The 27,703-nt window shown below is 40.9% G+C and overlaps 1 protein-coding gene across 2 annotated transcripts in view; it reads right to left on the bottom strand.

Moving 5' to 3' along the window:
* LOC126360253 (ARF GTPase-activating protein GIT1) overlaps positions 1-27,703 on the bottom strand; it is a 238,080-nt gene that overhangs the window by 168,622 nt on the left and 41,755 nt on the right. For both annotated transcript variants that reach the window (XM_050007694.1, XM_050007695.1), the window contains exons 2-3: positions 19,600-19,843; positions 11,135-11,324 (exon numbers count right to left, since the gene is read on the bottom strand). In XM_050007694.1, the coding sequence (XP_049863651.1) occupies positions 11,135-11,324; positions 19,600-19,843 (434 nt within the window). The remainder of the gene's footprint in view (positions 1-11,134; positions 11,325-19,599; positions 19,844-27,703) is intronic.

Below are 27,703 nucleotides of genomic sequence, written 5' to 3'. Positions count from 1 at the left end.
GTGAGGAACGGTGTCAAAAGCTTTTCGGAAATCTACAAATACAGAATCAACTTGAGATCCCCTGTCGACAGCGGCCATTACTTCATGGGAATAAAGAGCTAGCTGCGTTGCACAAGAGCGATGTTTTCTGAAACCATGCTGATTACGTATCAATTGATCATTCCCTTCGAGGTGATTCATAATGTTTGAATACAGTATATGCTCCAAAACCCTACTGCAAACCGACGTCAATGATATAGGTCTCTAGTTCGATGGATTACTCCTACTATCCTTCTTAAACACTGGTGCGACCTGTGCAATTTTCCAATCTGTAGGTACAGATCTATTGGAGAGCGAGCGGTTGTATATGATTGCTAAGTAGGGAGCTATTGTATCAGCGTAATCCGAAAGGAACATAATCGGTATACAATCTGGACCTGAAGACTTGCCCGTATCAAGTGATTTGAGTTGCTTCGCAACCCCTAAGGTATCTACTTCTAAGAAACTCGTGCTAGCAGCTGTTCGTGTTTCAAACTCTGGAATATTCCATGCGGGTCCTTCCTGGGACACCCACTGGTTGATAGTCATTGATGCGTACAGTAACTTTCCTTTCGTTGTACCTATGTCTTCTACTACATCTGCCAGTACTATTCGAGCTTCGTCTCCAACAATGGCCCCAAATTCGTGTCTTCAGAGTTTCAAGCGTTCTGTGCTGCTAATGGCATTCGCCATCTGCCCTCAGTCCCGTTCCACCCCCAGTTGAACGACGAGGCTGAATGCTTTGTGCGTACGTTTAAGTTTCAGATTAGCTTCTGGCTCGGCGCAGTATGATTTGGTGTTCTATTGCTACTTCTCTGGCAGGCAGCACTGGGTGCAGGAGTGCATTCTTCGCCAGCTTGGCCGCACCTTATTTCTCACTTCTCATCCCTCTGGCATTATCAAGCGACACCAGAACCAGATTCATTTGTGCTACCCTTGGTTTTCTGCCACTGGTTGCTTTCCAGCTACCAGCTTCCACTGTCTCAGTCCACGACTCCAATGACAACGCCTCCACCGCTCGCACCTCCGCTGCGGAACTGCCTGCCGTCGCCGCCGCTGCCGGTCCGGGAACTTGCACTGGACGGATGCCTCTCGCCACCGCCACGGCCCCACCTCCGGCCGGCTGGGACAGAACCGATGGATGCTGAGGCTGATGTCACGCCGCCGGCACCAGCGCCCATGGAGGTCGTTGCTCCACCTCCTCATCTGAGCATACACAGTGGCGGTGCATGGCCTGGCCAGGTTTTCCACGGGGTGTTTTCCTTGCCCCTTCGTGATCAATTCGGAGTTGCGGGAGGACAGCGTGCCCCGGCAGTTCCGCTGTCCGCCCACTCAGCTGCGCCACCACTGGGTCCCTCCACCCGCCATCGAAAGCCATACTCGATGACGGTGCGTTGTTTCAGGGGGGAAGGATGTGGAATCAATAGCAACGATACCACGGTGTAAATACAAGTACTTAAGTTGGCACTACAACAGACACCGACGACAGTGAACTCTAGTGGAGCGGGAGAGATCTACAAGCTCCGTTCCTGATTCTGCCCATTAGATCAAGAGCAGACGGCTGGGACACTTCACTTCAGCTTTGCTCTACATACAATGGGTCTCAGCATCGCACCTCATTGCAAGTTATGTAACCATGGATTAATTTGTTTTTGCACCAATAAAATTACTTTTACTTATGTGCAGTACCAACGTATTTCTCCTGCTTCTGCTTCTGCTCCTGCTCCTACCCACGCACAAGATACAAAAACTGTGTATGAAATCACAGTAGAATTTACAATATGATATAGTGCAGTGCACAAAAAGGTTCACAGCTTGGGTTACCACAAAATTTGTGCTCATAAGGTTTAGAGAAGAACCATCACCCAAAGCTTCTACAGTCCTTTCAAAACGAATTTGAAAATTTTTTACTTACGAATACTTTGACAAGGGATGGAAGCTGGCCCCCCATTGAAAACCTGATACAGTGTGCCAGATAACAGAATGGCCACATTTGGATTTGTGATCAAAAAATTTCAGCAAGGGCAGATATCAGCTCAAAAGTTATAGACATTGTATTCTGAGGTACGGACAGTTGCATGCTGGTTGCCTGGACAAGCAATTAATGCTGTCTGCTTCATTCAGACACCCTTCGAAGAAGATCATCCTGCAGGGCAATAACATGCAGCCTCATTCTGTGGAGAAAATTAGGAGATTTGATTGTATAAGTTTTTCACACCCTTCCTACATGCCCAACTTAGCAACCTCTGGCTATCGTGCTTTCAACTCTGTGAAAGAACAGCTGCAAGCCACTGGAGGTGTATCACTGTCTTTAGGAAGCTGGAATACCTCTTACTGCAATGAAATTTTCACTCACAAAAAGTTGAGAAAAATGGGTGTCAGAAATGGAGACAGTATTGAAAAGTTACAGAAGAAGCCTGACCTTTTTCCATCACTTCAAGTACTTTCACAGGCACTTACCATAAAATGAGAATAATTTTTCTCTCTCTGATTTGTTACAATCCTTAATAGACATCTTTTTCTCAGAGAAGGATGTTTTCATTTCTCACTTTGCCACCGCATTCATCTTCAATGGTCTCCCATAATACTGTATTTCTGTCTTCCCCATTGCCCAGGTTTCGCAACCATACAGAGCTGTCCTTTTGAAATTCTTGCTGATATCTCTTTATTGCATCTTGCTTCTTTATCAACTTTACTTCCAAGACAGCAAAATTTACCAACTCGCCAAGACTATTCTTCGAGTTCATCATTTAACCATCCAGCATTTCCACCTGCCACATACACAAATACCTTAATTTTATTTGTTACAGCCATCAGCCAGTGTTCACTCCATTTCATTAACACCAGATCAAATTCTGTGTATCATCACCGATCACTGCTATGTCATAAGTGATTCATACCATGCTGATATTCTGTATATTACAAATGTACTTTCACACTGAAACAAATCTTTACTCAGTGCCTCTTCAATTTTCAAATTTAATATCAGTAGTAGCCCCATAGGGTGGCTTGCAGAGTATCTTACATTTCTATTCCTGTCTCAGAGCAAAAATATTTTATTCTAATTCGCATTATCTATTTTTTCCTCCAAATTTAAAATTGCAGTGTATGTTTTCTTGTCTTTCCTAAATCTAAACAAGTAAAATGCTGAAACTATTTCTCAGATATCCATTCTACTAAAGTCAAACTAATCCTTTCATTGTATACTTTCAACTTCCCCTTCTTTTCTTTAGTAATAAGTACTGTTCTACATCTACATCAATACTCCGAAAGCCACCTGACGGGATGTGTTGAAGGGCACTTTTGTACCAGTAACTGCCCCCCCCCCCCCCCCTTTTCTATATTCCACTTGCAAATGGTGTGTGGAAAGAATGATTGCCAGTAAGACTCTGTATTAGCTGTTATGAGTAATTTTGACACATGTGACACCAGATCAGTTGTTCCCAACTTTTCTTAGACAGTTACCTCAGAATGCAATTAGACATTAGATAAGCTAGTATCCCCCCCCCCCCCCCCCTCACCCACCCCCCCACATTATCACCAACTTCAGCACCTAACTAAAGTGTACAATCAAAGACTTTTCCAGGAACACTTATTTTTAAAATTATGGGTGAATGATATATAGAACGTGTGTGTGTGTGTATGTGTGTGTGTGTGTGTGTGTGTGTCGCAAGTGCTACATACAATTCCTTCTCAGATAAGAAAGCTAACTATCCACAGTGAGGATAGACACTTGTTACAAAACATACCTCCTCTTCTCTATTCCTCACCATTGTGGCATTTGCTTTACATGCACAATGCAACCCCATTTAAAGTCAACCAAATTAAAAAGTGTGCACCATACTTACTGTTCGTAATCACTTGACTGCTGCACTCTGTGCTTCTGAACTGGTAGAAATTGGAATTAGTCAGGCTGTTAATGCTTTTTGTCTGACCACAGCCACAAATAGTAGTAGTAGTAGTAGTAATAACAATAATAATAATAATAATAATAAAATACTGTGTACAGCACTACAGTAGCCTCTAACTAGTTTCTGGCACGTAATACTGTCAATTAATTCATTTATCTGTTTCAAAGCGAGTACTGAAGTAATTTCTGGACTACTGCAGTAGCTATCTACAACACGGAGAAGACTTTTCTTGAGATATTTAGCATTTGTTATGTATCTCACTTTTATCACCAGCAATGTATGGGAGAAAGCACAATGTATGTGTGTAATGGGTGGACTATGTGAAGAACCTGTAACCTCACCTCACTAATGACACTAACTGAGAAAAGTAATTGTTGATACGCCTAATAATAATAATTATTATTATTTTTATTATTATTATTATAATAATTATTATTTAATCGAATCTAAACCGCACTCTAATGCAAGCCGCACCTGAAAAATGAGACTCGAAATCACAGAAAAAAAATTTTCCCCGAATCTAAGCCGCACCTGAAATTTGAGACTCTAAATTCAAGGGGAGAGAAGTTTTAGGCCGCACCTCCAAATCGAAACAAAGTTGGTCCATTGTAATATGAGACACAATTTAGGTCGAATGAATGACGATTCAGCTACAGTAGTTTGGTTCGCGTCATAAGCTTAGTAGTTAAGCTTTACCAGGTAGCCATTGCTATGCGTCAGGCGCTCCATCGGTATTTATACGGGTACCCTTCCTTTTTCACGTGCTTCGTCTGGTTTGAATTAATTGCTTAATTTTCTTTGATCTGATAAGTGCCGTACTCTGTGTTATAGGTGTTTACATCACTCTTAGCTGAAAATGCAGTGGTCGAAACTTGGGGCTAAGAAAAAAGCTCGTCTTCTGCCCCCCCCCCCCCCCCCCCCCTTTTTTTACTGACGCAGAGGTTTTGGTGCCAGTATTTATCTTTGTGCCTGCAAAGCATGTCTGTGTAGAGCTACATATATTCGATGGCAGAAGTTAGTTGTGGCGGCACCTACCAATATTTTTCAGAACTTCCACTTACTTTGCACTCTATTCTAAGCCACAGGCGTTTTTTTTTTTTATTACAAAAACCGGAAAAAAAGTGCGGCTTAGATTTGAGTAAATATGGTACATTACTTCACAAATCTGAAGAAAATACCCCCGTTTCACAAATTTCATTTGCATATTTAACTCTTGCTCCTTGTGCTTTGGCCAAATACAGTAGTTCAACTAGTGTTTTATCAATATACAGAAATTTTCCTTCAGATAGTGTGCAAAGCATTTCAATTTCATACCCCTCTCCCTCATTCAAAAAACTGAGTTTTAGTGAAGTACCCAGGACCTGCCAATTTTATCGTGTTTTGCTTTAGTGGGTTACATAGAAAAGTATAGTAGCTTTTTCTTTAGAGCCACATATTACAAAATATACTTTTAATACAACCAAGTTAATTCACTCATACAATTAATATAGTGCAGCAGAATGTAAATAGTCTTATCAGACTGGAGAAACAAACTACACACTAAATGACACTTTTAAAAGAAAACAATGGAAACTCCAGATTTGCAGACAGGCACAATTAAAAGACACTTACACAAAGCTTTCAGGCAGAGCCTTCATCAGAAAAAGAAGAACACACACCATCCATACACACAAGCCAGCTCACCTCGCGCACGAGGGACAACCAACTTTGGCAGCTCTGGCCAGAATGCAACTAACATGTGGGATGGAAGCAGCAATCTGGAGGGGAGGGCATGGGAAAGGGATGTGCAGGGACTAGAATGTCAACAGACATTCTTGTGTTTATTCACCACTTTCAAAACCACATCTACTTCCTAGCCAGGCTGTATCAACAATCGTCCATACACAACAAAGGCTTTGTGACCACGTAGATTGTTGATGTGGCGTCTGTGCCACAGAGTTTTTCTCCAATATTTACAATTATATTTTTCTTACTGATCCCTCCTCATCCCTCATCCTGATGTACTTTAGCATTGTATTTTCTACACTTGACAGTGCTACACAAACTTGTGAACCTCGACCTAACACCCCCCCCCCCCCCCCACCTCCAGCCTCACACTCTCTTCCCTTATCGCAACAAACATGCTCTCCCACACCTTATTTGTTACCTTTCTCCCATGCTACTGTATGTGTCACGTACTTGTTCATATTTTTAAATATGTTTCTTGAATTTTTATAATTTTACATATCTGTCCATATTTTTACACATCTGTGTGTGTGCGCATCTGTGCATGTTTCTGTGTATGTCTATGTATTTTTTGTGCATCTTTTCTCATATACAGCTCCTCTCACAATGATCAACAACTATTTTCACCACGTCATTTCCATTTCCTTTACTCCATTCCTGTCACACCGGACCCCTGCTCCAACTTTCTGCACCAGTTCAGAAAAGTATTCCTTTCCCTGGCTAAACGTCCCACATTCTATTTCTTAATACTACACAAACCATGGAATCCCCAAAAGGCCTAACAACAAAAATTTCTCTCTCAATCCCACACCACCTTTCACAATGACCTTCACCTTTTCACATTCCCCCAGTTCCTGGCCCTCATTAACCTGGTACTGCAAAAACACATCTCTATAGCACAGGCATCCCACAACCCTCTCTATTCCCTCCGCAAGGCACTACTACTGTGGAATCCCTGTTTCATACAGCAAACCTCTGAAATTGAATCCCTTTTCTACAGCACTTGGAGAAGCATTCCAGATACCACTTCCATAAGTTTTCCAAACTGCTGACACCCTCCTGCCACCTCAGAGCACACTCTGTGTTTCTCCTTGTCCACTCCTCATAGCACCTAAACCCATCTTAGGTGACCTTTACAACTAACCACATATCCCAAACCTCCCTGCTAACACTCCTCCAAATCCAGAATCAAAACATTCCTGAAACATTGTTCTCAACCTTTTCACCACAATCATCAGCTCCATAGAAGCTTCAGTTCAATATCAAGGCCTCAGTTTTAGCCCTAAACCAAAATTTAACCGTGCTGTACTTGTCAAAGAACTACTCTCCTTCTCCCAATACCTGCAATGGAAGCACTTTTTGCCATCAATCCCTCCATCCAAAACCAACCTAATTCCAACATTGAAACCTGTGTCTCCCAGATCATATCACTATCCACCCATTGGTCACCTTCAAGGAATTCCTGACCAACTTAGCCTCGCCACCCTAACCCAAGTCCCTTCCTCAGAACACAAACTTTGCATATAGAAGAAAGAATAGCCATACGCAACCTCAAAACAAATCCTTACCTAATCATCCTACCTGCAAACAAAGGTTCCATCACTCTTTTTATGAATCACAGTGACTGCCTGGCAGTAGGCTCTGCCAGTTATCTGTTCCTCCACCTGTAAGTTCTGCCAGAGTGACCCATTCCAGAAGTATAATACAACCTCCAATCCCCCCTTACAGCCTTAGAGTGGGATCACAGTGGTGCCAATAACAGTCATTCAACACGGTCACCAGATGTCATCTGATAAAATCATCCGACAGAGTGATCATAGTGCATCCGATCTCTTGTCAGTTTTTGGCAGTGTCAAGGAGGTTACATTAGGTTAGAATCTATTCTGTGTATGAAGTAGATTAGATTTTAATCTCTTAGGATGGGGTGGATACCATGACACCTCTGTGCTTGGATATGAGTGCTGAATATCAGCATCTGCCGTTAAAGTGTTGAACACATGTTCTTTTTCATAAAGACCATGATGAGTACTATACACACTCAGTTATCAGAATAAACAGACACGCTTTACTAATAGATATAGGCTCACCTTGGTGACCTTCACTGATGTTTATTTAAAGTTGTGCAGACGTATGTCAATCTTCAATGACTGTCATTTAGCAATTAGGTGAAAGAGAAGCATATAGTGTAGCGCAAGACATTCTGAAAAACTGAAGTGCTTAAAAGTGGAAATAAATACCATATATCACATTTGCAAACCACTTCATACTAACAGAATCATTACCCTACTGGCACAAAACACCAGTACGCAGTAATAATAATTGTAGAGAAATAGTGACAACCTACCACTTGTAAGCATATAAGATACACCACCATTTTCACTTTAACAAATTAATTTTTGAGGTTATAATCAACTCCTAAAATTTCCAATAAAGATTTTGGCTATTTTAGGTTTCCAATAAACCTACACTTTCAGTCCATACATTCTGAACTATATGACAATCATGATATTTTCATTCTCAGGATGCCACAAATTCACTCTTTCTTGGACTAAACTTATCATTTTCTCATGCCCCATATTTCATGTGCGAGAACATCAGTCGACTGGACCAAAGGAAAGAAACTGATATGAACTGCACCGATTATTGTCTGAAGTCTGTATGTATGTGAGATAACGTCAGCTATAGTGTGACTGCACAAGTAGTGGTGTACTGATTTGAAAAGATCAACTGTCTCTGGCCTATGTCTGTCGTCGGCAGAATCATCAATATTAGAGCAAATGTGACCGCAGCCTTTGGACCTTCCCAGAACCTCTCCCCTGAATCAATTTCCCTCCCTCATCCTTACGACACCCTGACACACCCAACTCCCACATGCTCCCCAAAATCCACAAAACAAACAATCCTGGATGCCCTATTGTGGCTGGTTATTGCGCCCTAATTAAAGAATTATGGCCCTCATTGACCAACACCTCCAACGAATTGCCTGTAATACATCCTCCCACATCAAAAATACTGACTACTTCCCTTTTCCTACTCTCCACCATCCCCACCCCTTTACCACATGGATCCCTACTCATCACTGTTCACACCACCTCCGTATATACCACCAGCCTTCATGCCCATGGTCTTATGGCTACATTACCTTTGAACATTAATTTTCCCCAGATCCTTCATACTCCAAACCCCCTACCTCATTCCTCATCACCTTACTAACTTTATTCTAACCCACAACTACTTCTCCTTTGACGGCAAGGTATACAAAAAAAAAGATTAAAATAAAATCTGTAGCACAGCCATGGGCACCTGCATGGCACCTTCTGAAGTCAACCTGTTTATGGGCCATGTAGAGGAGACCTTCCTAGCCTCCCAGAATGCCAAACCCCTAGTCCAGTTCAGGTTCACTGAGGATATCTTCATGATCTCGACTCAGGGCCAAGACACCCTATCTTCATTCCTTCACAACCTCAAGACTTTCTCTCTGATCCACTTCACCTGGTCCTGCTCAACCCACCATGCAACCTCCTCCTCTCTGCTGGCTCCATCTCCACCTCTGTCCACATTAAACCCACCAACCACCACCACCAGTACCTGCTTGCAACAGGATGTAGACACTACCCCCCCCCCCCCCCCCCCAAACCTAGGCTGCAAACAGATCTCCCGTGCCATCCCCCCCCCCCCCTCAACCTCTCACCACCCCCAAGAACCAACCACAAAGGAGTGTCCTCTTCACCATCCAGCATGATACCAGACAAACAACTGAACCACATCCTTTGCCATGGCTTTGATTACCTATCATCATGTCCTAAAATGAGGGCCATCCTACTCGAGATCCTTCCCACTCCTCATAAAATGGTGTGCCATGGACTATGCCTCTTCCAATCCTAGCCCCTTGCCCCCAAAGATCATATCCCTGTGGAAGACCCCAGTCCAAGACCTGCCCAGTCCAGCCAACCAGCATTCCCTTCTCCAGTCCTGTCACAGGTTTATCCTACCCCATCAGGGGCTGCGCCACCTGTGCAAGCAGCCACATCATTAACCAGCTCTGCTACAATCACTGCACAGCTTTTTATATTGGTGTGGCTACCACCAGCTATCCACCAGGATGAATGGTCGTGGCCATGAAAGAAGTTGACCACCCTGTGGCACAACATGCAGCTCAACATAAAATACTTTATTTCAATGGCTCCTTCACTCACCAAGCCATCTGGGTCCTCTCTGATCCGCACAGATGGGAGTTATCCTTACGACACATTCTCTGCTCCTGTAATTATCCTGGTCACAACCTACAGAAACATACTGTTCCCCCACCCTCGACCCAACAGTTTCCACCTCCTCTGTCCTATCATCTCTTCCCCAGTCTCCTCTCCCATCCTCTTTGTTTGCCGCCCTTTGCCAACATGCCCATCCATCTTTCCCCACTCCTCTCTATTTTCGTTCCTTTTTCCACCCCCACCTCCCAGCCACAAAACCACCTGACGCGATGCCTGTTGGTATTCTAGTCCCTGCACACTCAGCCAGAGAGTGTTCCTCTCTCCCTCCACCCATACACGACTATCCCTTCTCCTTCCCTGCTCCTTTCAGACTGCTGCTACCATCCCATGTTAGCTGCATTCTGGCCTTTTCTGTCCGAGTCAGCAGCCATGTGTGCGTGAAATGTGATTAACAAAGTGATATATCTGTGGTCATAAAATTTTCCCAGCTTCATTCTAGACAACTCAGTCTTCTCCTAATGACTCGTGGTCAGATACAGAAAAATAATTATTTATCTCGCATTAAAATTATTATTATCCCCCTCCTCAGTTTTGACACTATTGTTTCCCCACAATAAAATCGATTCTGCCAGTATATCTGACAGCAATATAAATATTTTCAGTATTGTCTCATTCAAATAGAACAAATACACCAACTATCTGATTGAATATACTATGACCTCCAGTTATTTGCTAATACTGTTATTCTATTAGTCACTACAATGTGTGAATTCCTAAGAGACCAAACTGACGAGGTTCAGTCCCTAGACTTACACACTACTTAAAGTAACAAACTAACTTATGCTAAGAACAACACACACAGCCACACCTGAGGGAGGACTCTAACCTCTGGCGGGAGGGGCTGCGCAATCTGTGACATGGTGCCTCAAACTGCACGGCCACACTGCGCAGCCTACAATGTGCAAATACGAAACTTTCTGTAGGTCTGTCTGGGACTCAGTCACCCAAAATGTAGTCAGCTAATTTAATCAATCACAGATTGTAAGCCTACATGGTACCTCATCACCTAAAATAACATTAGCTAATTTATTTGCAGAAACAACATCCCAATCCCCCTTGCTGTTACAAATTCTACTAATTGAAGTTGTTTCAAAACTGCTATTTGGAACCCACCTTTTTTCCCCTACAGATCTAGTGGATACCTTCTAAATTTTTAACATAAAATGCACAAATAAATAAAAAAGAACATTTTATTATCAGCAACATTACCTGATGGAAGTAACAAGGATCTGCCCCCTGTGATAAAAGGCGAAGGCTAGTCTCCAAATTGGCAGTCCGCACACTGGAATGCAGCTGCTGGCTTAAATCATCTTCCTGAAGGGGAGGTTCATCTTTCCCTGGTCTAAATACGAATGCTAGATGCAGATATTTTGCTCGGATGAAGTCAGTTTTCTTTGGACTGCAATAAAGAGGAATCCCTTTACTTGGTCTCAGATGCAAACAGTTCATAAATTTACTGACATGTAGGACTATTTACAAGATTATTGCTGTGGAAATGAAACACTGAATTTAGGTTACCTAACTGTTCACATACCACGTACCAAAGATTTCAGTGTGAGACGTAGAAGTGACTATGCCAAAAGTACAATTCTACTGTTTTACGAAGAAAGTCCTACAGTTTTTAATAGAAAATAAATAAAACTAAGTAATTAGTTTCTCAAACAAGGGAACACCCTGGATAAAATAACAACAATATGGGAAGGAGAGGTTGCTACTCACCATATAGAGATGATGATGAGTTACAGACAGGCACAATGAAAAGAAATACTAAAATATTATGATTTCAGGCAAAGTCTTTCTTCTCAGAAAAGACACCCACGCACGCACGCACACACACACGCGCGCGCAGGCGCGCGCACAAAACTCAGACACACATGGCAATCAGGCTGCAGCACCTGGAGACAGTAGCCATGTGTGTGTGATTGTGTTAATGTAGTGTGTGTTGTCTAATTCAGAAGAAGAACTTTGTCCAAAGCTTAATATTTTAAAAGTCCTTTTTTTATTGTGACTGCCTGTGATTCAACGTCTCTTTTATGGGGTGAGTAGCATCTATCCTTTTTCATTATTGAAATTAATTTTTAGTTTATTTGCAGCTACATGTCTGCTATCCTGATAAACATTTAAATCACCATGCAAAGATACCATAGCATGATGCTACAGTGCAGCCCACTGATAAAGTGGACGTGGGCTGCCCCATTTTGTTTTGGCCACTCCAGCGGTATATAATGATACTGTGATGCACGGATTTCAATGTGTATATATTTTTGTTTTTGGAAATCTCAAAGCAGGCCTATTTTAACCACTAGTATGAAAGACTAGCTAACAGATACCCACAGGGATAAATATTTGCAATAATATATTAATGAAATAACACTATAATGGAAATTACAGAAGGAAAACCACATTTACATTTTCTAATGAATAATGGTTTATGAGTACGCAAACTTAAAGCTCTGAAAATTTACACACACACACACACACACACACACACACACACACTTTGTTAAGTGTTCTCACGACTCACGAGATATTCTTTTTGCTTCGAGAATCCAGGTTCTTATGAAACCAAATTTTGTTACAACATTTTCCCTGCATATACATTACTAATTTATAGGAACAAATGAAGCATGGGTAAAAATGTTATTCTTTACCAACTACACATATGCAGGGGACCAGCATGACACACATTCCAAACTCTATCAAATGAATCCCTCTTCCTTTTCACCTTTTCCTTGTTCTGCAAGCAATACAAACCTAAATCCATTTGTTCTTTACTAGTTGTCCCATCATGGCTCTTTGATGACTGGGATTGCTGTACAATTACAGTGAACAACAAATCTGAATTATGATGATTAGTGTTTTAGGGCGCACAACAACAAGGTTATCAGCACCCGAAACAAATTTGAAGTGAAAGTTTGTGAATTGCCTGATTTTGAGTTATGTATGTTTATTTCAGTAAAAAATTATACAAAATCGTCATCTTCATAAATATTCAGCTCTAGCTTTTTAAAACAGTAATCTACATTTTTGTATAAATAACTCACTAACTAAATATGCATTCGTGTTACAAGATTCAGCATAACAAATTACTTGAATTGTGTGTTATGCATTGATAAATTTCAGTGCCATTCTGGAAGTACAAAAGTAAAGCAGTAAAAAAATGAAGATACTATTACATGAATGAAAACATTTTGTACCAGAACTATGTAAAGCACAAAAGAAAATGTATACACTAAATGGTCACAAAGATATATAAAGGATTACAAATGTTAAATGTCTGTATGTACAGTACATACAATTACAAATTTTGTTCAGAGATAAATTCAGAAGATGACCATTTTCACTTGGCTTGATGTTTATACACGTACTCGGGAACACCCCTTATGACAGTCCAGCAGTAATCGGCTAAAATAGTAGGGCTCCACTTTCTGGCATACCTCTTCTCAAATGTGGCAATATGTTTATAAAATCGCTCCCCATGTCCATCATCAATTGCACCACAATCTTTGGGGAAGAAGTCAAGATGACTATGTACAAAATGCATTTTCAATGACATTTTGCAACCAAGTTTTTCATAAGATGACAACATGTTATCTTACAATCTCCTTATAATTTATTGCTTGTTTGTTCCATATTAACTGTAGACAGACTGTCTTAAAACATTCCCATGCCTGCTTCTCATCACCTTGTATGATTTCATCAAAAGTATGGCCTCCAAAATGCCTACAAAGGTGCCTTCCTTTACTTTGGCATTACTTAATTAAGGGAATTTTTACCTCAAGTACTTAAATGCATCAGCATCTTTGTTCATTCCCTTAAAGTTTTTCCATGAGAGCCAACTTTATGTGCAACGGCAGGAGCATAATCTTTTTAGGGTGTACTAGAGGTTCACACTTAATGTTCTTTATACATGATTGAAGAGATTATTTTGGTGGGCCACTCATGTTTACCGTAATGAGATGCAAGAGCTCAGCTATTCCATTCACAGAGAAAGCAGCAATATTTAGTATACCTTAACTGCAAATCTAATAGCAGCGCAACCACTTTCACGTTACCACAAATCTGCCATTAAGAGTCATTATACTTGATGGCTCTTTCATACGCACACTACGCCCAACTGGAATAGAAGGAAGCTCAACTTTGATGAATCAATAAAGTGTCTCCACTCATCAGGGTTGAAATTAGTTGTGAGAGTCTTCATTAGACCATTTATAGCTACACATGGCACAAGACTATATTGCATGTTAAAAAAAATTGAGTGAATTGCTGCTCTCTTCTGCGGTAGAATGAAACATTTACATTGCTTTCCAGAAAACTGTGCTGCTGCAATCTTGATGCTAAGATCTTAGCCTTAGCTTTAGAGAGCTCCAAATCTCTAATGAGATCACTTAACTCATTTTGAGGCTATTTTTGTGGATCATCAGTTGTTGATATATTTGGAAGAAACTCTGGATCTTGTGATGTACATGGTCCAGGATATTCAGAATCTCCATCAGAAGCAATGTCGTACTCTGTCGGCGTTTCAGGTATTGGCAATCCTTCCCCATGTAGAACGGGACATATGGCAGGTGGAATGTTAGGATGGATCACTCTCCACTTCTTCTTCTTCTTCTTCTTCTTCTTCTTCTTCTTCTTCTATACTCCCTTCTTGATAGTAGGAACTATACAAAAGTAGCAGTTACTGACATGGTTAGTTGGCTCACGCTAGATCATAGGCACTGCAAAAGGCATTGAATGTCCTTTCCCATGCACCCAGTTCCTAAGGTTGCTGGCCCTAGTGTTGCAGATCATATGAGGAGCCTATGATTTATCCTGATCACCTATTTTGCACCCAAAAGAGAAGACGAGTGGTGATGCCGAAGTGACACACATAGTGAAGATACCCAAAACATGCAGCATGGAAGGGGAAGGGTGCTACAGAGACTGGAGCCCCATGGTAGCCAGGCACGAACTCACCAAAGGGTAGTGAACCTCCTTGGGAGTTTTGGGAAAGTTTGATGATATTTGCTACACCTCTCACCATGTGTCATACTCGGAGCAAAGGATATCTTATTACAACACTCCCTCCCTCCACTCCACATGCCCCCCAAATGATTAATTTCACTCAACTGACAACATCCTAGTCCTTTGTTGCTCCCAATTTTGCACTCCACTAATCATTTTCCTGTGGATGACAGGGGACAAGACTCACCGCATTCAACATTTCATACTGGATTTCAGGCACAGGAATTTTATATCTAATGAAACATACAGCCACATATGAAAGCAGTCACACCAAGTATCAGATGAGCTGCAAAGGGTTGTACGTAGCTATAGCTAACCAGCTTCTTAGCTGAATGAATGAATGATCATTAAAAAAAAGTAGCTAGCAACAAACTCTTTATTTCAGTCACTAATCCTGCTCTACACCACAGCTCTCATGACTTCAACAGGAGGTTCAATACCTTTACTATTTGCATCTTCTGTTCCTGCCACGCACCCAAAAAAAAAGAAAAATCCTAAAACTACATCAAACACGTGTTCCATGATGAAGTAGGTGGTAACTCTCCCTCTATTACGTACCCTGCTTCAGTAATTCCCCAAACCTTTAAAGAAGTCCATGCATTTTAAGGAAACATCACACAAGAAAGACAAAATAAAAATGTGACACCACGATACATTTGGTAGCATTATTTAGTTAAAATACTTAGCTTGGTATGATGTTCACCGCTGATATTATTGGCAACTCTATTTCTTCATATTCTGCATCAGATTGTTGCACAAAATGAAGACAATCTATATTAGAGGTCTTAGATATTGTTGTTGTGTAACAGGCAAAAATAGACATTACAAAAAGGAACAACAAATTTCCACATGTGTCATCCATTAGACAAAATATACCCTTACACATAGGTCTTGTGGGTATCACAATTTTTTTTAAGTAGTTTATATCCTGCGATGAGTTGAAGGAAAAGAGCTCTAACATTTTATCTTCATTCCACAAGTAGCTAGGGTAATGAACATTGAGCAGTACAGAACCTGCCAGCATGTGGACAGGTCTAAAACAACAATCGTGACAGGTGTCTTGGAGACTGATCGCTAAGACCTTTTGTTTGCTTCAACAGACACCCTATAGTTTCTTATGTAGCATATTTTGAAGTTGCGGTTTTTCCAACAGCACTGCATCGTCTCTGCAATCCTAGAGCTAAGTCCAGATCCTGACAACCTGTAACACACAGTGTTGCACCATCAAACTTCATGGTGAGCACTGCGGCTGCCATGAGTTTATAGTTTTAGAGAGATTTAGTACTCATAAGCTCTCGGCTTGTTAAAGCCTAGATTTGATCAGATCAGCACCCAGCCCGGAACAGCTCAATTTCTTGATGTACTCACATTTGGCACCAATCATGAGTGGGGTAAGCATTATCAAAATACCACAGAAGCCGCAAGCATTCTCCCCTATTCTATAAGAAATTTTTTATATGATAAGCCACTGAAATTACTTCCCTGTTCTTGTTGTAAATCAAAAACACTCTAAGTTTTTAATCAGTCCATACTGATAGTATTTTGGAATTTAAAGTCTTTGAGCAGTAGCTAGGAATGTGTCCTTATTTAATGGAACCTTTTTTTGCTGTTATTTTATGGTATTTTTGTACCAAAGATTATTGTCTTAAGATAAGGTAGAATAATAAAACAGGGCTGGTAGGTGAAAGTCATAATTTGCATTTTGCAGTTCCGTTGGGTGTCACATTTTTGTGCACGCCTGCTGCTCAGCAGAAGCATGTAAGCAACAATGTTAAAATTTCTTTGAGTCAGTTATCCAGTATGGCATAAGTTTATTGGAAAATTTAACTAACAATATAACACCATTAACACCACTGAAAAAAAGCTATCAACAACACATAATGCCCAACAGAGAGATTCACATTCCTAATTAATTAAAAATACTAGCAATTGCTTCTTTTCACTTTTTGAAATTTTGATTATCTTGCAAAATAACTGAAACACAATTTTAAAAATTCAACTTCAAGCAGTACAGCAGCACTTAGCACAAAGACAATTTCCCACATGATGAATAAAATTGTCCAGACACAGCAGCATATAAGGTTAATTTATTATAACAAATTAGAAAATAACAGTGTATTTAACCAGCATTTTTGTTATGTGGAAGGCTGCTCTGTATCCTCATAGTATAGAATAGCTGTTATTCTTCCAAGGAATGGAGCTAAGTATAAACAAGAAAACTGTAAATTTATCTGGTGATTTTTGTAGTTATAAATACTGTAGTAATTACGAGGGTAATACCAAAAGTAAGGTCTCCTTTTTTATATATAAGTACATAGACCTGTTTAATTCTACAACAGTTTACAGCTTGAACATTTAGCTATTTTTTGACATAATCACCACTCCTGTCAATGCATTTTTGTAGACACTGTGGTAGTTTTTGTATGCCCATGTCATACCAGCTCGAGTCATGCTGTTTAGAAAGTTATGATCCTCTTCTTTCCTCGTTGTCAGAGCTGAATAGCTGGGACCACAATTACTGCCGACAAGTGTTGTGAGACTCTAAAAAAACTCCAACGGGCAGTCCAGAACTGGAGAAGAGGAATGGTGAGCAAGGGCGTACCATTTCTCCATGACAACACTCACCCACACATCACTCGGGCGAACTGTTGCTCTCCTGCAACAGTTTCAGTGGAACATAATCACCCATCCACCCACCCACCCTATAGTCCTGATTTGGCACCCAATGACTATCACCTGTTCCCTAGGTTAAAAGAACAATTGGCCGGAAAGCGATTCAGCTCCGACGATGAAGTGAAAGAAGAGGTTCATAACTTTCTAAAACAGCATCGCGGTGAGCTGGTATGACATGGGCATACAAAAACTGCCACAGCATCCACAAAAATGCGTCAACAGAAATGGTGATTATATCGAAAAATAGCTAAATGTTCAAGCTGTAAACTGATTTAAACCATTACGCAAATAAACAGATCCGTGTACTTATAATAAAATAGGACACCTTACTTTTGGGATTACCCTCGTATATTGCACTAATGCCCGAAACATTATGCTTGCGCTCTCTCTCTCTCTCTCTCTCTCTCTCTCACACACACACACACACACACACACACACACACACACACATATTTCATGTATAAAACTGGCAGTCACTGAATTATGACCTCAATCCGATTATTAACTGTGCATTATGGTCAGAGAATCTTCATGTAAACTAGTAGTGCTTTGTGACTGAGTAATTCAAAAGGTAGTGGGCATTTAAATCTGACGAAAAACAATTTATCTATTATTGTGAAGGGTTCATAGTGAATGCTGGCAGGGCTCATGCTTCAGTCCTTTTAAGTTACCGATTGTTTTCGACAGCTGTCATAGTGAAGTGTATCAAGATTAATGTCTAAGTAAGATACAAACATTACAGTTGTCAACAACATCGACACATTGATTCTCTTGGTACAGTTAGGGATAGCAGAGAAGGTTAACAGATACTAGCAACTTGTGCATGTCAATAGGTAAAGCAATGTGCACAAGCTGACCGTACAACACAATAACAGTCACTTTAATGAGCTATTACTGATTAGAATGCTGCGCGCGTACACACACACACACACACACACACACACACACACACACACACACACACACACATCCATTATACTACCCACCAGGTTCATCAGTGCAGTCAACATGTTAGTTGCACGGAGAAGGTCCACGAGTTTTATCAGTCATAATTTTTACTCCATTTGTGAAAGGGCATGTTCTAATTCAAAATTAATTGCTTGACACTATAGATTCTTTGTGAAAGCTCCCTGCAGCACAAGACAGTGGTGATGGTTACATATTGTGAAAATGTTTACAAGCTCGGACTCTGTACCTCTCTTTTTCCTAAAGAAATTGGGGGATGCACCAATACTGCATTGCTTCCTCAAATGGCAACGGAACCTTGTCTTTTAAGATAAAAATGTACTTAATTGTACTGTTTTGTGTCTTAATGGCTGGAAGAACAAACTGTGGACTTCCATCACCCACAGTGACTCCAAAAGTCATTGATGTCACTTTGGTTCTTCAATAGGTTTATACCCTTCCCTACATACTCAGCACTTAAGATCAAAGTGCAGACAATAAGGTTAGCCATAAAACATCATTACAGTTACCATCCAATTACAACAATCTTGACATGGCAAAGAATTAGCTAGGTTAAGGGGTCACACCTCAGTGATCACACTGTATCAGGAAAAAAGGAAAAATAAATTAACAGATTGCTACTCACCATAAAGATGCCATGCTGAGATGCAGACAGGCACAATGAAAGGTCTGTTACACATTAAGCTTTCTGCCAAAGCCTTCTCCAGAAAGAGGCACAAATACACACAAACAAGAATGTGTGTGTGTGTGTGTGTGTGTGTGTGTGTGTGTGTGTGTTTGTTTCTTCCCAAAGAAGGCTTTGGTTGAAAGCTAAATGTGTAACCGTCTCTCTGCTGTGCCTGTTGGCAACTCAACATGTCATCTTTAAGCTGAATACTACTTTATCTTTTTCGTAATATTGTTGATATTCAAAACTGGACTTCCCATTGTCTGGGAGAAAAAAAAGTCAGAAACATATAAATACAAACTGAAAAATCAAACAGTGGCACAGAAAGCTTCAACATGCACCTGACTATCACTACAGAACTCACTGCAATGGGTCTCTTGGATGCGGTTTGCGGTGACTAGCCAGTCGCCCAGGTTCCAGCAATGCATGCTCCCATACACTGTTAACAGCATGGCTGTTCAGTGACTGCAATAACAGAAGCTGTGAAGCACTCCACACACTGCGCCGAAGGGACTTTATTTGTGATACATGTCGCCCCAGACTCCGATGTACAGAGCAACAGTCATCGCAGAGGACAACACATCTATTCACCGATGCCCAAGCAGGGTCTGTAATAACAGACAACAGAAGTAAAATAACTAGTTTATATAACAGCTGCAAGGCATCACTGATTAAATTAATTATTTCACTAGATATACATCTCAATCTTTGCAAAAATAGCTCTCAAAATGTGTGTTTCAGTATGTGTGATTGAGATAAAGCTTTCCTCAACTCAGAGATTGGTTTGAATGCCATCGTCTACCATAGTCATACTAAACATGGCCATTTGAAGTAAATTACCAGACAGTTATAAGAGGGATGCATAGTTTAATGTGTACATTGGAGACTCGCGCGACTAGATTTTCACACATTAACAAATCAGTGTGAGATGTGAAAGAAGTGATAAGTAACTAAACAAATATCCTAGGACTGATAGAGGACTGAGGTCCCAGGTCTTTGGAGTCATGGACTGACACTTATCCCATCTGCCAACAAGCAACATTACATTTGGTTATAACAAATATTTATATTGCACTACCACATTAGCAAACAGCAACAACAACAATTTAAAACGCACATTGGGCCTTCCTGTCCAACTGACATCATAACTGAATGGCTCTACAAAATAGCAACATTTCTGTAACACATATTTCAAGAACTAATTTAAAATTCCAATTTATCATTTGTTCCTAACCACACATTCCGAAATCCACAGGTCATCTGTCTTAATGCTATGGGGCTGGGTAGGGAGCATGTAGTGTAGAGTAACAACCACGAGACTCAGGTTGACTTAAACTCTCGATCGTATCCTTTCTCCCAGGGATGCTAGTCCTGCAACATTATGATACAACTCTAGTCTCGGAAGGTATGGATCGAATTTAATGACAAGTTCATAGTTTGCATTGGTCTGTGAAGAATGCTCTAAATAGCACAATTGCAACAGCACTCCCTGGAAAAGCAGAGTCCTGTCTGGCAGAAAGTTTTAACTCACCATAAAACATTTAAATATTTTATGCTTTCATGAGAGTGCCTATTTCCTGACTGTTGTAACTTTTCATTTCCACAAACAAAGATGGGTAGAAACAGAAATAACCCCCCCCCCCCCCCTCAAGCAGGTAACTAATTTCTATAACAACAGTGGGCGCAGGACATACTTTGTACATATGTAAAGAATAAATGTGTTTATGTTACAAAGAGAAACATGTAAGAGAAAAATCATAGTTTAATTAAAGACAATGATGAAAGAAACTTACATAATATGCACTAAAGAACTGTCTAATTAAGCAATAATGAAATAGAAATGACACACACACACACACACACACACACACACACACACACACACACACACACAGCATTAAAAAGCACAGTTACATCAGATCTCAGCCAACTGCTTATTAGATTGCTCGTTATCTTGCAGAAAATTGCCTCATTGTGGGATTGCGCTGCTAGCTCGTAATGTGGGCCATTTTCCTGCATGGATCGCAATCTTTTTCTGACCTAGCTCACTGTTTATTTTACACTACTGTTGCTCACTCTGATGTATGAGAACACAGTTTACCACTCTTAGCTGAAGCAATAATGAGGGAATAGGTATAGGCTCACAATTGTGAAACAATAATGGAATGGTGCAAACCAATTTTATTTGCATTTGGCACGCTTTATACATAGGTGTACCCACCTGAGGGTTAATGGGCACACAAAAACCTTTCTGTACTTCACATTACATCAGACTCATAACATCTTTTTAAGCTACCTATTCACAAATATGAATGTTTCTACAGAATAGATAGTGCTTACATGTGCCAGGAATTTCCATGTGCAGAATGCAAACTACAAGAAAATTTCTCCTTACCACCGAAGAGGCCTCAAAAAAACATTGGCCAATTAAGAAATCTTGAGAGGAGCCCTTAGCAAGAAGTAGATTATCCTAAATGGAACAGAACAATCAGATGCTACAGCAGGTGTGACTAACACAATTTCTGTACCCCAGACTGAACTAGCCAAAGTGTTTTTGCCACACAAAGAGCAGCAATAAGTTACAAACTGTGATAGGTATTTATCTTATCTATGTCTGGTGTAAAAAGAGGATCATCAATTGGATTTATATCCCACAGCCCATCCTACGATGTACAGCTGAGGATACAACTTACATTGTATACCAATATCATTACCATTTCCTGATCCATTAACAAATTACTGTTTTACTTTCACGATCATTTAACTAATTACTCAAAGGAGGAAATAAAAAGATGCTGCTACATACTTTCTAGTGTGTGCACTTCTTCTACTAAAAAATAAGACTTTTCGCGAATATCAGTGTTTCTCATGCAAAGTTCACCACAGAAGTTCTTAAATATGACAACAATATGAATCTTCTCCCAGTCACTTGGAACGCTTTTGCTAATCCTGTGACTTCATACCACCTGCAGCTAAAAAGGGAGTAAGTTCCTGCACATAATCTACAGGTAATCAAAAGGTATCCTATCAGGTCAAGTGTGATTGATTTTAGCTAATTTTCAGTTCCTTAATCTTTTACCTTTATATGAAGTTGAAAAACGAACGAACTCTCTTTGTTCTACTAATATTTGTTCACTCTGAACCAGTTTTTAGCTTACTGGGCCATTTTATCTATTGTGTCATTTCCTTAAACAGTGGAAAATCCAGGGTGGAATGTAACAATATGATGAAAAGGACAGTTGCTATTCACCATATAGAGATGCTGAGTCGCAGATACACAAAACAAAAATACTGTCACAGATAAGCTTTCAGCCAGCAAGGCCTTCTTCAGAAATAGATGACAGACACTCGTCACACACACTTATGCGAACCAACTCACACGTGTGTGTGAGTGTGTGTGTGTGTGTGTGTGTGTGTGTGTGTTTGGCGAAGGCCTTGCTGGCCTAAAGCTTATTTGTGACAGTCCTTTTATTGTGCCTATCTGTGACTCAGCATCTCTGCTATATGATGAGTAGCAACTTTCCTTTTCATAATACTGTGTCACTTCCTCATCTGCACAATAATTGAAAGAATAGCCACCATCTTTGGTAAAATAATTTTGGAAAATAGAATTCATTATTTCACCCCCTCTCTCCTCTCTTTTTCTCATTCTAAGTATACTAATGAATTAGCAAGCCACCCTGGCTTCACAGTAACAAATTAACACACACAACTGCTAATTGTGAAACAGTTATTAGTGACAATCGTATCAGAATCCCTGCAGTAGTTCCTACAATTATCGTTAGCATACAGGCAGGAAAATGAAATGGAAGACTTTAAATTGGGTACCCCTATAGACAACTGAACAGATGACTGAGCCACCAACTGCTTTATGGGGCTTTTGTCAGTCCAATATACAAAATTTTACTTTCAAATTCATTCAATATTTTTCACATTGCTCACCTAACAGTAATTTTGTTTCAGAACAATGTTTTGGTTCTGTGTACTTGCAATGAAGAGATCTCTACATAGTGAAATAATTTTCTAACATAGTTACTCATAACCTTGCGTGGTATATACCTATGTAAAGTGCACTGTACTATACTCTTTAGCTTTATTCAGTCCACGAGATGGATGTCCAATATTGGCTGCTCAAGTACACTAGACTCTCGCCCTCAGTAGTCCGGCTTCTCAGTAATCCAGCACACATCCAAAAACACATGCACAATGAATTATCATGCATTGCAATGCTTAGTTAACCAAAGCTTTACATACTGTATTTGAAATTTTAGCTTTCTTTACAGGTTGGAATAATGTCTTCTAAAAGGAAACACATTATGCTAGACTTCAATCAGAAACACGAAATTTAAAACATAGAGGATGTACTTCATTAAATCCAAAAATTCATTAATTTTCAAAGAAAACTTAGTCCTTGAGTGCACAGTATACTGTACATAATTATACAGTCGTCATCAGGTCACTGAAGATGAGCACTGTCGGGCTGGACTAGCATTTCGATGGGTGAATGTCCTGTCTGCCGAACGTTGTTGGCAAGCGGGGTGTGCTCAGCCCTAATGAGGCAAATTGAGGAGCAACTTGGTTGAGAAGTAGAAGCAGCAGCTCCGGGGTCGCAAACTGACACAGCCAGGAGAACGGTGTGCTGATCACTTGCCCCTCCATATCCACATCCAGTGACTGTTATGGTCTGAGGATGACACAGTGGCCGGTTGGTAGTGCTGGGTCTTCAGGGCCTGTTTGAGAGGAGTTAGTTAGCATTACATTGGTACTGCATGTTTCTGGTTGTCATATAATGTATTCCAGGAAACCTCGGCAGCTTCAGCACCAGCAGTGTGAGACATCTTCATGCTTTCTCCTCCTGTGTCTTCTTCTTCTTCATCACTTTCATCATTACTTTCTTGCACGCTTTTGATTATTTCTTCATCTGTTAAAGTTTGGTCCATATCACAGTTTTCGTCATTCAGCCACTTAGTAACAACTCTGTCAATTTCTTCTCCTCCTGGAAGGTTGTGGAACATGTCAGCGTACAAAGTAATTGATAATTCTGAATTGCCTGGCTCATCACTGTCGCACACAACTGGATCCAACTTAGCATCAATGGGTGGCCACAATTTTCTCCAGCTCTTTATTATGGTAGCGCTCTCCACTTTATCCCTTGTTTTGGCTGCTTGGGAAACATTATCACATATGTTAATTGCTTTCTACACTTTCAGCATAATCTTGAAAGTAGCACCTTGATTTAGGCTTATCGGAAATTAAATACTCGATAAGAAATTCAGTAGAATATCAACTGTATAATCACCAAGAAGTGCACAAATAGGGATGTGCCTTGGTGGCATAACAACTTAGAAATGCATAGGAAACAGGTATGGAGACTATTTAATATTGCGAGACGTAAAGGGCAATGGGCTATATAGCCTGAGGCCCTTAACTACAATCTTGCAATCAGACAAGCAAAGAAGGCATCCTGGAAGGCATTCTGTGAGGAAGTGGAGAGCACGGTTGTGCAAACCAGACTTCACAAGATTCTCACTAGAGTACCAACTAATTCAGAAGGTATGTTGAGGAAGGAGGATGGAGAATATGCAAAGACAGCACATGAGATGCTGGAACTGCTCCTCAAAACTCACCTTCCTCAATATGCTCTGCCGGACTATACAGCCCACAAAGTGATCCCAGAGAGACAATCGTTCTCAGGCACTCAAAGAGAGGACTGGGAATCGGCCAAGGAGAGTGTGAACGTCAATAAAATCTAACGGGTGGTGGGAACATTCCAACCATTCAAGACACCCGGCCCAGATGGAATTTTTCCATCTCTCCTGCAACATGCAGGAGAGAAGCTCATAAGAGTCCTATGTAGGCTATTCAGGGTTAGCCTAGGAGTAGGCATCATTCACAATGCTTGGAGGGCAGTGGCGATTCTCTTCATTCCAAAGCCAGGAAGAACTGATCATACCAAAGCTAAGGATATGGGACCAACCAGTTTGTCCTCCATTCTCAAAACATTGGAAAAACTGGTTAATGTATATGTTTGGAAGAGGAGGATAAGTAGGGCCTCTCTACATTCAAACCAACATGCATATCAAACAGATAAATCATGCGAGTCAGCTCTCCACCATCTCGTTGCGAAGGTGGAGAAAGCACCTCACTTCCAAGAAATAGCCCTCTGCACCTTCCTGGATATTGAGGAGGCCTTCAGTAACAATATCGATACCATGGCAAGGGCAGCAGAGGTGCATGACCTCTGGACCACTATATGCAGGTGGATCAGGGCCATGCTTAGTGGAAGGAAAGCAGAGCCTACCATGATTATTGAAAAGATGGTAATTAACACCACTAGAGGCTGCCCATAAGGAGTAGTTTTGTCCCCTCTATTGTGGAATCTAGTGGCGAACAAACTCATTGAGGAATTAAATGCCAGACAATGCTTCTGCCAACGATACGCACATGACCTTCTCATAGTAATTCTTGGCAAATTTACTGACACAGTTAGAAATATGGCACACGGAAGTTTGGACATCATGCAAAATTGGTGCCTTAAACAGGATCTGAGGGTGAATCCGAAGACTCAAATTGGAATCTAAAGCTCTTTGATGAAACACTACCTTTGAAGGGAATAGTGAAACATCTAGGGGTAACCTTAAATGAGAAGCTAACATTGAACCCTCACATTAAGAGTATCTGCTCCAAGACAAAAAGTACTCTAGTGAGTACTAAAAGGGCTTGTGCCAAAAAACTGGGGCCTAAGCCCCAGGGGTATACATTGGATATACACCACAGTGGTCAGACCTAGGATTTCCTACGGGGCCGTAGTGTGGTGGAAGAAAGTAGAACAGCTGGTTGCAGCTAAGGAGCTTGCTAAGGTGCAGAGTTTGGCCTGCTTATCCATAACAGGTGGAATTAGCAGCACACCAACTGCTCGAATGGAAGCCATGCTGAACATGCCTCCTCTACACCTTTGGGTCAAGATGGAGGCAGCAGCTGGGGCATACATACTTAAAACTGGTAAAAACTGGTTTTCATACAGATATCCAGAATCACACACTAACATAATGAGTGAGGTAAATATAGGAATGGTTTGGGAAATGCCTGCCGACTATATAATAACTCCCAATTGCTTCGACAAGCCTTAAAACATAATAATTGGAAGTAGGGAGCAGTGGGATAAAACAGACACCGTACGGGGGACATTGTTTGGTTCACTGTTGAGTCAAAAATAGACCAAGGCGTTGGGGCAGGGGTGTACCGGGTTCAGCCAAGACTGGAGGGCATCGTCTCTCTAGGAAAACTGGCCTTTGTATTCCAAGCTGAAATTACTGCAATCAGGGCATGTGTGGAGGAGAATATGTGTAGGTGCTATAAGGATCATAGCATCTAAATCTATTCAGACAGCCAGGCAGCCCTGAAACGATTGACAGCTCCTGCAACAAGATCTAAGATTGTTGTAGAATGCCACAGGACTCTGGCAGAGCTAGGGGGAAGCAATAGGGTAAACCTAGTGTAGGTCCATGGCCACTAAGGGATCTGCAGCAATGAACAAGCCGACAGATTGGCTACGATGAGGACAACAAATCCATTTATTGGACTGGAACCTGCCCTGACAATCTGCAAGGCTATGATTGAATTAGAACTACAGAACTGGCTTAGGAAACAGCACGTATGACATTGGACCAAGGTCCATAAACAAAAACATGCCAAGGTAATGATGCCCAAGCCTTAGAACTACAGAACTGGCTTAGGAAACAGCACGTAGGACATTGGACCAAGATCCATAAACAAAAACATGCCAAGGTTATGATGCCCAAGCCATATTTTAAAAGAAGCTTTGTAATTCTGGAATTGAACAGGAAAGAGATCAAACTCATGACTGGACTAATGACCGGCCACGGGAATTTCAAAAAACACCTACACACAATGGGTATAATGGAAGAGGACCCTAAATGTAGAATCAGTGATGAGGGTGAAGAAACTGCATCACACCTAATCTGCGAATCCATGGCATTGGAGAGTAAAAGATACAGAATCTTCGGGACAACTACACCTGAAGAAATTGTGTCTAACAAAACACTGGTAGAGGAACTTCGTGCACTATTTAAGGGCACTGGTTGGCTTTACTGGATATACAGGGAGCAATACCGCACAATAAACTTAGTTTCAGTGTGGGCATTGGGGGAGAGGGGAGGGGGTGACCTAAGCTATTTTAGCTTCCCCGTTAAAATCAAATCAAATCAAAGGTTCCGCATACATGTAGACTTTAGGTGGCGAATGTGGGGCAGCCATGTCAGCTTATTATCAAAAATAAGGCTCAAGAAATGAGACTGTGCTACAACATCGAGGAGCTGGTCACCGAAATAAAGTTCTGCATAGGGGTGTACTGTAAGTAGACGACAAAATTGCATAACCCGCGTTTTAAGAGGGCCAAACTGGAAGCCATGGGTGGTGGCTCACATAAATGCTCATCAGACGGCGTC

The sequence above is a fragment of the Schistocerca gregaria genome, chromosome 1, assembly GCF_023897955.1.
Source record: "Schistocerca gregaria isolate iqSchGreg1 chromosome 1, iqSchGreg1.2, whole genome shotgun sequence".
Lineage (NCBI taxonomy): Eukaryota > Metazoa > Arthropoda > Insecta > Orthoptera > Acrididae > Schistocerca > Schistocerca gregaria.
This window is presented reverse-complemented; position numbering and strand designations above follow the sequence as displayed.